The sequence below is a fragment of the Thermobia domestica genome, chromosome 16 (genome assembly GCF_964235325.1).
Source record: "Thermobia domestica chromosome 16, izTheDome1.hap1.1, whole genome shotgun sequence".
Taxonomy (NCBI): domain Eukaryota; kingdom Metazoa; phylum Arthropoda; class Insecta; order Zygentoma; family Lepismatidae; genus Thermobia; species Thermobia domestica.
Window position 1 is genome coordinate 109,278,064 of NC_137469.1, and position 12,489 is coordinate 109,290,552.

General features: G+C 34.8%; 1 protein-coding gene across 5 annotated transcripts in view; it reads right to left on the reverse strand.

Annotated features, from left to right (window-relative positions):
• The window catches only part of RhoGAP93B (MyTH4 and RhoGAP_KIAA1688 domain-containing protein RhoGAP93B), a 338,924-nt gene that overhangs the window by 26,054 nt on the left and 300,381 nt on the right, over positions 1 to 12,489 (reverse strand). For all 5 annotated transcript variants that reach the window (XM_081742933.1, XM_081742932.1, XM_081742929.1 and 2 more), the window contains 2 exons: positions 2,837 to 2,986; positions 332 to 558 (listed from right to left, as the gene is read on the reverse strand). In XM_081742933.1, the coding sequence (XP_081599059.1) occupies positions 332 to 558; positions 2,837 to 2,986 (377 nt within the window). The remainder of the gene's footprint in view (positions 1 to 331; positions 559 to 2,836; positions 2,987 to 12,489) is intronic.

Consider the following 12,489-nt stretch of genomic DNA (forward strand, 5'->3'; position numbering starts at 1 on the left):
CCATGTCCCTACAAGCGTTTAATAAGATCTCTGCATTTCTTTCTATTGTTCTCTTATCATCACCTATTAAATTTACATCATCAGCATATGCCATAACCTGGTGAATACCGTTCAATTGTAGGCCCTGGTTGCTTCTTTGATTTTCCTTATAGCGTATTCCAGAACGAAGTTAAATAATAATGGCGACAACGCATCTCCTTGTTTCAGGCCATTTTCGACGTGAAAGCTCGTGGACAAAAATTTTCCTACCCGGACTTTATTTTGGGATTCATTTAAACATTTAAACATGCGACTTTCTACATAAATAAATAACCTCTTAATAAATAATTACCTCCTAGGATTTTCCGTTGTCTGTCTGCATATCTGTATATACAACTCATCCCTTAATCCTGGCTTTGAGTAACCATAATTGCAGATTTCAAGGGCGACACTATTTAATGTCATTCCAGGTTTTGCCTTCCTATCAGTCATATATATTTGCACCAGCTTAAACAAGTCGCAAGCATCTTTTTTCAGTGCTTTGTCCGAATGCACTAACATTGGCTTTCTTATCGGATCCTACGAAAGATTATTCATGTCAATACAGGTAAAAGAATCTCAACAAAGTAGCAAGCAGTACCTTTTTACATATGCTATTTACATACATTGTAATTATATAAAATCTACAAAATAGATCAGATTAAACTATATATCTGGGCTTTGTCTCATAAAAATTACAAATCTTCTAATACTAGTTTCTTTCTTTCTTTCTTTTTTTTTAAGTTGTATCATAAGCTTGAAATTGCAAATGATAAAACAAATAACGAAAGCAGTACTTTGTAACAAATTTTCTATTTAGAATCAAAATGACCAACCTTCAAGCAATGTTATGTTTACAAAAGTTAACAATACATGTTTCCACTTTTGTGATTGTTATCAGTAAAAAGATTTTATAGCCTTTGTCCCACCTATACCTTCTTGTTGCGATGACACTTGCTAGTTATAAAGTGCGTACCAAAGCACGTGCGATTTTAGTGTAAACGCAAAACGCGTGAGAGCATTTCCGTGAAACTTAACTTTTTAGACTTTAGGGCAGGGGCGGATCCAGGTCCGACTTCTGGGGGGGGGGGCAGTGGGTTGTCATACTGTTACTTTTAAGGGCCCCAAACTTTGGGGTGGATTTTATTTATATATATAAAATAAGAAAATTTCCTCTTCTGGGGGGGGGGGGCAATCGCCCCGATCGCCCCCCTCTGGATCCGCCCCTGCTTTAGGGTATAAGTGTATCAAATTTCTAATCATAATATCTTTTTCAGATGCGTCACTGAAGAGAGGCCTTTTTGGACACTGATGTGACGTGAATTTCACTGTGAAGAAAAGAAAAAAAAGCCGAAGTTTTTACTGCACGAGGTGAAAAGGCTGTGGATATTCATCGGCAGCTGAAGGATGTACGTCATGACAATGCATCTGTGTATAATACTATCTGAAAGTCGATACGAGAATTTACGCGGAAAGGGGGAGGAATCAAACGGATGATCTGCGGAGGATTGGACGCCCAAGTTGTGTAACAATCCTTCAAAACATTGCCCGTGTTGAGAATCTGGTAATGGAGGAAATAAGGCAAACTGTGGAGGACATCTGAACCTCAACCTAACAAAGTTCTCGCATGGTACCGTGGAACGCATACTGACTGACCACTTGAAGCTGAGGAAGGTCACTTTACGTTGGCTCCCTACGAAGTTGGACAAGGTGAAGAAAACATTCTGTAAGACAACTACGAATGACTTATGACAAGAAAGTGCAGCCAATTGACAATTATTTGACTCTGTGATCAATGTGAATGAAGCGTTTATTTTTCTGTTCAATTCCGAAACAGAACGGCAGTCAAAACAGTGGAAACATCCCCCAAATGGTTCTCTCAAACGAAAAAGTTCTCTATGCCATATAATTCTAGGTGAACCTGTACCAAAAGGACGTAAGTAGTAGAGCAGTAACGTGGGCAACTTTTGAAGAAGAAAAGAAAATCGACCACAGCTCACAAGTTTAAGGTTTTTTCTGCATTGGGACAATGCACCGACACACAGAGCTGGTACTGTCCTCGACGTTTTGCAGCACAAACACATCAAATACCTTCCCACCCACCCCTATTTCCCAGATCTTGATCCCAGTCACTTCTGGCTATTCCCAAAGCTTAAGGGTTTCTTGTGGGACACAGTTTTTCGTCAATTCCCTCACAAATAGCGTATACCTATGTCTCAAACGCACCCCACAATGGTTTCGCAGATGCATTTGAAAGGAGGATACACGCACTGCAACCGTGTATGAAGCTCAACAGAGAATACGTTGAAAAGTGACAGACATGAACGGAATTATATGTAAACGGTAGATACTATTGGTACGCACCTCGTATATGTAAGCATATACATCGGAGTTGATTTTATCTCCTATGTAAATGTTTAATGCATCTCAATTTTATGTATACGTACAGTCATCGACAAAAGTTCTTTCCGTTTGGTAAAGTTTATTTTGGGAATAGCAGTAAAATGGCTGGAACGTACAACGGTGGTATGGCTGGAACATACAGAAAATTACTCTCTTTTTCAATAATTTCATCAAATGCAAAGAGCTTTTGTCGCTGATTGTACACATATAATTTTACTGTTTTTATTGTATTTTTAATGTATGTAGATAAATTAGTTACTAAATTAGAAATACGTATATTACAATATATAATAATTTTTACTTCAAAATATACTTATTGTTTCTATAAGTTGGCCATTTGTCTGGGATAGCCACTTTTCAATGGAATGAAATGTCCAACATAAACATTCTTAGACACACAGAAAATGAAACTAACCTTTGACCAAGATAGCATATCCCTAACTGAGAATTTCTTCCTAAAAATCCCTTTTTTATGTATATTAAGATTGTCTTGCGCATATTTCTCAATATCACTTTCCGAAGGCAGCTTCTTCTCTCGTGTAATTGCAGGAGCTAGATGTGGAGGCTAAACGAGAAACCATACATAAGTTAATTGCTAGTAACATACTTTTTATTTGAAAGAAATTATTGTAACTGTGTTACAGTTTCGTCACTGCAACCATGTCTTTAACAGACACATTATCTGACGTGTTTGATGAAGCTGTTATACTATCAAAACTGTAACACACTTAGACAATATAGTTTCGAACTTTAACTTAAACTTTTCAGCTAAAAAAGGTTAACCATTGCAGGTCCGCCCCATGGTTAAGCAGATGGATGGGCGTGAACAGAACTCGAACAGTTCACCTTCTCGTAGTTACATACGAGGGTCGTCTAGAAAGTAAAGAACAATTGCACATCGCGCGCGGCGCCAACCCCTCTACCACTGCGATCGCGTGGGCGACAGTTAGCTCACATCACTGTGAGCCGAATCTCAATGTTCTACGGTCAGGCTATTTGTTTCTGCAGTGATTCAAAATGACGGCGCCAATCGAAAATCCCGCTAAATCTAAGATACGGAGTGGTGTTTGTTTTCTGAACGCGCAAAACTTTATAGGCAAATAAAGAATGTTTATGATGATAGTCCAATGAATGAGGAAATGGTGCGTTATGTTTAATCAAGGAAGGACCAGCGTGCATGATGAAGATCGGAGTGGGAGACCATCACTTGTTACGGAAGAACTGAAGGAAAATGTCGAAGAAAAAATTCAGGACAGACGTTTCACTTATTCCCGAAACTTACGGAAATTTTGAGTGGAAAACAGTTCGCAAACGATGAGAAACTCAAGCAAGAAGTAACAGCTTGGCTTAAATCTTTGGCGGCAGATAACATCGGCATTGAAAAATTAGTCCCATGTTATAACAAGTGTCTTGACAACTATGGCGAGCACATAGAAAAGCAGACTAAAGTCCAGTGGCTTTGTAAATAAAGTTTTGTGCTGTAATCTTTTGTCTTTATTTAATTATGCCAAAACGTTCTTTACTTTCTGAACGACCCTAGAAATTAATTTTAAAAAAATCCAGCTAGAAAAAGAATATTATTCTTCCTCGACAATAAGACAAGACTTCCTTAACCCTCACTAAACTAAACGGAAGAATCGTCGTTACAACACTACAAAATACCTAATAAGGAAAAGAAGTGCATTGCGGGGTTGCATATTAAAAAAAAATAAAGTCAAAATTGGGAATGGTAAGCTTTACTAAAATTCAAATAACAAAACCATCACATATACACAGAACTTTATTTCATAAAAACCGTTTCTAAAGCAAGACCACTTCAAACGCACGCATAGCACTATTAATATTAATATTTGGGATTAGAGGTTTAAAGTAAATATTTCCACTGCTGTCATACAATTATAATAATTTATGCTGTAATCTTGTCAGATATGTAATAGACCAATATATATAGAGAGGTACGTAGAATACAGAGTTTGATTCAAATATGTTTAGTTCTTATGGTACTTTTGAACTACCTGAGAAATAACATATACACAGAAAGAAACTAGATTTTTGATTTTTCAAAGAAAAGCAAACAGCATTAATTGAATATGGCTAACTAAAATCACAGTGTTAGCTGATTCCAATGTTTACGCTTTCCAAAATATTATATTTATTATCTTCAGTTGCAAGGTACGCTTTCTTAATTTCTCTTAGTTGCACAGCCAACAACGTTTCTTCTGGCCCTTAAAAACTTTATCGATTAATTAAAATGTTTGTAAAGGAATAAGCACATACTCTTTTTCTCTTAACTTCTGGCATGAAATGGATCAATTTGACTAGTTTTCGATAATTTACAGTAAGTTTCGTTCTCTCAATGACAAAGAAAACCGAACACATACTATCCTTTCAAAGTTACTAAAGCAAATGTATTTGATCGGTATATATTTATGCTAGAGATTGTAGAATCGCGTTTAAATGTAGTATAATATGTTAGTTAGCGGACTAATAAGTATATGTGAGTTATGTGATTTCATTGTTCGTATATTAAGTGAACGAAGACGAAAACAGAAAAGACTCTCGAAACTGTTCACTGGAATAAATGCATCGGCACTGTAAGGTTAGTTATATCATTTACACACTAAAAAGCCTATTCTCTGTCTTAGCTTGCATAGATAGAACCTTCTGCTTAGTTTTACTCAGTAATTAAGACTTATAAAACTGGAAACTTTTCTGTTTTACTTACCAAATTGTGCTTCTTGGTACAAAACTAGTTGCTATGATAGTGATAGTGATAGTAAATTACATTAATACACATATTTAGCCAAATACATTTCTTCTCATGCGTACAGATAACCGACAAAAAAAAGAAAAATTTATCATTTTAAAAATCAATTTTCTAAGATTTCTGCAATAAAGCGAGACACAACTTTTACTGAACTACTTTTAAATAAAAATAACGAAAAACAAAAATATTAAAAAATAAATAAATAAATAAATAAATAAATAAATAAATAACATGTAGAAGCAAATATACAAAATCTAAATCTAAACATTCACAACGCACTTATTCAAGCAACACTGTAGCACAATAAAAGATTTTCTTGATCGTAAAGAATACGCAAAACACAGGAACACAAGCAAAGCTTTTGAACAAATAATAAGCATTTTTTGCAATAAAAAACTGTTATAGGCTCAAAAAACAAACAAAAAGAAAGCTTAGCTGCAGAATCTAATCTAAATTATCAAGCCATATCAAAAACGGTGCATAAGTATTTTCAGAGATTTAGCGTTGAAAATAATGGATCTATGTGTATGAAGCACATTAACTATTAATTTGAATAGCACGAACAAAACAATAAAGCAATCATCCACGATATTAACCAAAAGTGCTTAAATTCCAACAATAAGTGCTAAAACGTAACTTACCTTCCATAAATAATCTATTTTATCAGAATTCTTTACTTAAGAAAAAAATGTTTTTCAATAATATAATCTTCACGAAACCATACTGACAAAAAAGTATTTAGGGCTTCTCCATATAAATTCACGCAAGTGGGGTTAACCTAATAATTTAAGATTTTATTGAATTTAAGACATCCATACTTTTTTTGCTTTGTCCGAAAAATTTCCTGGCCTGAGATACAAGCTACCAAAGATGGCGCCGTTTCTCACGTGCAATTTTTGGCAAAATATTCATATTCTCCATCTCTGGAACGGCGCAAGATACCTCGTTGCTTTTCTGATTTGAAAGATATGTATTCAAATTATCTCCTCCGTTTTGAAATGTGTGTCCAAGATCTCGTGCTGTAGTCTTCTGGTTTATTATTATTATTATTATTATTATTATTATTATTATTATTAATAATAATAATAATAATAATAAATCAAAGAATTTTTCACAGTTGTACATATCCTGAGAAGTAGAACATGCCACTTTGATTCTGGAATTTTTCATAATGGTTTTGTTTTTAAAAAATGCTCAATCTAACGGAATAAAAAATATAAATTAAACGAGATCGAACTGCTGAAATGTTTTTATTCTTCTGAATTTTCTGTACATGAAACCTTCTAAATCATGAAGGGTCTTCTAGAAAATTCTGGAATCACCCAGATTATTCCAGAATGTAACAGGACCTTCTAAAACAAGCTGGAACCATCAAGATAATTCCACAGGTTACAGAATATTCTAGAATCTGAAACCATTCAGATTATTCCAGAATGTAACAGAACGTTCTAGAACATTCTGGGATATTTCAAATAATTCTGTTTGCTCTCGTATATAAGAGAGAGGACACATTATTTCACAATTCAATTGTCATCAGGCAAACGAAAAGAGCAGTTTACCAAATTTGTCGTCCAACAGTACCTGTAAGCTTCTGTGGAGATCCTGCTCATTGATTGAGTTTTAAAGTGTTTTGTGGAAAGATCTAAATTTGAAATGTCTTCTGACCGGAGCCAGAGGAGAAAAATGAAATCTTTCAGTTTTGCGTCCCAGGGTTATGCCGTGTAGGCTAAAGGAGACGGCGATGATGAGAAATAAATTGAATGGTAGAATAAATAAAGTACGAGGAAACCCGAGAACCCCAAGAAAACCCACGCACACAATATTTGTCTACCACAAAGTTCACTTGGCGCGGGCTGGGAACGCACCGGAGGTGAACCTCTACCATTGTGCCATGGCGTGTGTGTATATTGTGTCAATTTTAAACTTTGCGTGGTACTTTTGAAGAACTTATTTAAAGAAGTGACATGACATCTTGGTCGGATGTGTAGTCATTAGTAGTTTGTGATATATAACAAGAGAGCTGTTTGTCAAATAAGAATAGATTTTGATTTCATGACACCAATATGTGAGAATGTGGTTACGAAAACTGGTTTAATGTATGGTAAATTTTCAATTGTTTACACATTCTGTTCAACTCAAAAGTGGAAGTTCTCTTTCACAGGGCATGTAGTAATGTGTCAGGTCTAGAATACTCCAGATACGCCTGTTAATCTTACGTTTGCAAATGTAAGCTTGCGACACTGAAATATCCTTAAATCTACATGAAGAACAAATTATCCTAGAAGGTTTTAAATCCAAAATACCGACATTTCAATCCTGATCAATTAGACATCTGTTTCAAATATTGGCATTATTTGTGTAAAATATAGATGAACAGTACTTTTGTTAGTATCTACATGATTGTAAATAATAATAATCCCTCGACATGCCTTTACAGGAATTATTGGCCTGTTTGTGAGGAACGGTTGCACTACGTTGGATAGATCACAAATGCTCCACACTGTAGTGTAAAAACCATGTTCAACTTAGACTGTCTTTAAATCACATAATCGACGCACGAGGAGGATAGTGAGATAATTCTTATACGCTAGACAATTTTAAATTATTATGGTACAGGTTTAATACGCTGAAGATAATTATCGGGAAATATTTGAGATAACTGTAAAGAAGCTGGCAAATACTCATACTACAACACAGGCGTAGCAGGATTATGCTGAGTTTGAGCTAACAGAGTCCTTTGTTGACGAGTTTAAAGCCTAATAGATTATAAACTTCGAGGGAAGCTTCTCCAAAAAAATCGATGCTGTCAAGAACGGCTTAGTATGGCTGATAGCGATTTTATATAGGACTCACGCTTCTAGAACGCCTCGAAAGGTACTGAGGATTCAATAGAGATTTAGCGCAAAATTAATGGCAGGTCAACGATAACCAATTAACTACAATTTCTTTACTGATGTAGTGTTCATCACAAAGACAAAACACACTACTGTCAGAATGATCCGGCTAACAACTATTTGCTTTAATAACTTAGTTGTAATAAATTTTATAAATATAAAACACACACAAAAATCAATATCACAGAATTGAACATACTATTCATTACATTAAAAGAAAACACTGCTTGAGAATAAACTATATCATTACCAGGAACAACACACACGAAATTTCATACGAACTAAATATTTCAGCCGTTTAATTCAAAATAAGCATAAAAACGTTGCATATTACCAGAATTAGTGATAACAAATAATAATAAATTAAAACTGAATGGATTGTTCTATTGACAAAGTGTGTATCACTATTACTGATAAAGGATTATGTAATGACAGGAGGTGGCATATCGGTTAAACTACAACTCTGAAGTCAGATGAGATCATAGTTTTGTTAGAAAATATTTACACAAACGATTAAAACTACCACTCATTAATAGAACATTTTAGATCCCATCACCTAAAACAAGCTCTTCTGTTTAAGAAGCGGTGCGGCAGAAACCCGAAATACAGTGTGCACTTTAACCGCACATCTGTCGTAAGAAACATAAAAACTTAATATCTTCGAGTTTTGACTCAAAGGACTAAGTGCAATATCATCAATTAAATATATGATACACTAGTTAAGCAGTAACTTACTATATATTATGATTCTGTCAAATAAGCAATACTTTATGTAATATTACGTTATACGTCCACTAAATTACTGAACGAATATAGTAAGCAGCATTGATTACAAGGAAACATTTAATATTATTGATAGTATTATTTTTCTTTTTGTTTATTAAGTAACAAGATTACAGCGATCAACAAAAGTTAAAAGGTCAAGAAGAAAATTTTCCGTATAATGTTTAAAATAATTTCTAGTTTAACAGTAAGTATACTATATATATGTCTTAAAGTAACTAATCACCCGCGTAACAGTGCTTCGCGGATGAACCTGCTCCAAGTTCTAGGACTGATGTTGGTAACAGAGACTTACGAGATGATCAGAGCTGTTTACCGCTAGAATATCCTATCTTGTGGTCGTGTGTCTGAATAGTACGCCTGATTTCATGATGGATATGAAGACGTCTCATGACCCCAAAAGTAGATATTCGTCAACCAACCGCTCAGAGGATAATGTGAAGCGATGTTTGCAACCTGCTGCATTCACCGTAACATGACTGTCCGCATGATGGAAGATGTACTGCATATAAACCACGAAACAATCTGGCAGATCGTGAAAGATCTGGGAAAAAGGAAGAGTTTGTGCTTCGCTCAGCAGTAATTTTGACACAGTTCTTGGCAGTGTCCCCAGGCTCAGGCATTCTCCGTATTTATCTGATTTAGCATCCACACACTTCTTCCTATTCCGCGAACATAAACCGGCACTGAAGAGAAAGCTGTTCAGAATATCAAGAAATAAATGAAGGCACAATTTAACTGCATTCGAAGAATGACTTCGAAACCAGTTTTAGAGATATCGTGAAATGGGCAAATCTGTGCATTAAGGAAAAAGAAACCTACTTTCAATAATCCTTACCGCAGTTTGCAGCAACTTTAGCTTTCCAGGTACCTCCATCAGTCCTGAAACTTTATTGTCAAACCTTGTACAACGGGTTTCGAACGACGGAACGGAATGCGAACGACGTCACAATACAAATACTACCTAATGTTCTCTACTATTCTGTATTAAAGACATTTTGAACACCTTTTATGTACTTCTATATGTTTAAGTGGGATAATCAGCTTACGGATGAAATTCTTATCAAATGAATATAGAATTATCGTTTCACTTCAATCTACTAGAATCAACTTCTGTATTTCTGCAAACAATAATCAGTGTTGTGTAAGTGGTTTTGGATGTTTGCAAAAATAGTAAGCGTACCTGCAACGATAATTCTATAGTTGTTGCTTGTGGAAATACATGAGCAGTTAGGTATAAGAATAATTCTACATTTAATCCCGAAACACCATTCAAATGCGGTATGATCCTACCAAATTAGATGCAAGCCTTACGTTAAAATTGAGTTTAACGATTAAGATTCGGCAGGAAATAATATATAGACAGCTGAAAATAATCTAAACATTTTTTATGTTACTAATGTTAGTTATTTTACTGTTAGTTTGAATAGCAATTGAATTACTTCACCCAGCCATTTTGCAAGTATATAAGCAACAAATTTAGCGGTACAATAAAAGGCGGTAAGTTGTATTACAATGATACACACAACAATAATCACGGAAATTGCCATATTTCCATTTATATATTCTAGTTTAGTTTTATGTCCCGCGGTTGTTCCCTTTAGACTACAGCGGAGTACAAGAAATGAACAATGATAATGAAGTGAATGGTGGAAGATCACTATAACGCCATGCTCTAATCTGAATTTGCAACTGCAACACACATCGCCAACTAAATGTCTTAGACTGCTCGACGATGCCAGCCTGCGTACATGTGTAACATTATGAAAGTAGTAGTGGTGGGGCGAACAGAGAGCGGTAGTATTAACAATGAGAGTCATTTCTGTATAGGACACAGTGACAGTTGGGTGGTGCCCCTAGACGTGCAGGGGACCAACAAAATCCATCGTATGATCACATTTGTCATACAGGATATATTTGGAATTCTGGTGTGGGTATAAAAGGCTACTCGCTTCTGTTCTTCATTCAGGAAAGTCCGCGCGTTTCCATACCGCCATCTACGTTAGCTACGCCTACATAACCGTGGGATACCATAACTCAGACATTCAGCATTTCTATAAGCTACTCGCCCAATAGTTGTTCACTCAAGAGTTCAAGACGTGTTATAAAGCGTCATATAAAAATCATCATGTTCTTGGTACGAAATTTGAACCAGGTCCGTGGATTCCTACTGGGTGTTCTTAACTGAGCTTCACCAATGTATTGATTCTCAATGCAATTTTTATGTTTCGAAGATGGATTCAGACACATACGTTCGAAAATTCAGCTGGGCTCTACAATTGAAATGAAATTTTATAGATATGTCGGAATGAGATTCTTTAACTTAAGGCTCCGTATTTCTTGCGCTTTATTTCCTTTCGTTTGTATTTCAGAAATAAGTCAAAATTGGGATTCTTTATTGGACAGCTCAGCAAACTCCAAAACAGAATCTATGAATATATAAAAAAGAATAGTGAAGGTTACAACATATTTCTATACGAGTCTATAATTCGCAAGATGTAATGTAACAAGTCACAAGTGTTACATGTCAATCGAAACGGAGAATTTGATACAGTTACAGATAGAAGAGAGTATGGTGTGGGAATGTATGTTAAGATATAGACTCGATTTTACTGCAGGTAAAGATGAAGACCACACAGAGGTTGGAAATAAATGCTTCACGAACCCTAAATGTAACTTTAATTTAATGTTTTGTAATTAAGATTCTTCGGCTAAAGGTAAAGAAGATATGGCCAGAATGATAAAATAGGAAATAATGGAGAATCCTAAAAAAGTCCTCTAACATTGTTCAACGGAAAATCATATTACCTGGAATAGAACCAGATACTTTTCATATCAGAGGTTACCGTGCACCAACGTTTTCGCACAATTAACTGAACAATACCGAAAACACGATTTTCTTTTTCGAATTACTTCCACAGACGACAGTATACGGCTTTAGGAAGAAACAAGGAACTCCGTATTATTTTTCACAAGATAGTGTGTGATTTGGTGACAAGACGATGTTAGTTAATTTATTACTTAACAATATTGAATACTTGCGCTATCTTTATTTTTAAGCCTATTGATTTATAGGGAAATTATTATCATTATTATTTCTTTCAAATGAACTACAATTTTAATGATTTGATTTTACAGGTTTCTTCAAACCTATTTAGACGTCTCTTACTACGTGAAAATTAACTTTAGTTACGTATAATTTTAATATTTTATAATCGAGTTTAACTCATATTGAAATAATATTTAATACAAATTCATTTAAAAAAATCTGAAAATCAATAAAATCATGTCTGAATTCCAGTTCATTTTAAAGAAAAAAATAAAAATAACTCCCCATGTCAATCAAGGGACTCTAAGAAACGAAACTGGTGTAGATATTCAACATTGTTAAACTTTCTACGTACTTTTTGTTCTTTCTTTTCAAAATATTGAAAGGAACAATGCGTTTTACTTTTTCTTGCTTTCTATGAAAAGAAAGTGACCTTTCCAATTATTGTTGTGTGATCTATTATGTGATGTTACTGGATTAGTCTAACTGGAATACAATAACCAGCTACAAAGTAAAGCCATTTTCTAGTAGAAACAAGCATGACTATAGAAAATAAAGAGAAAAGCATGTTAGAA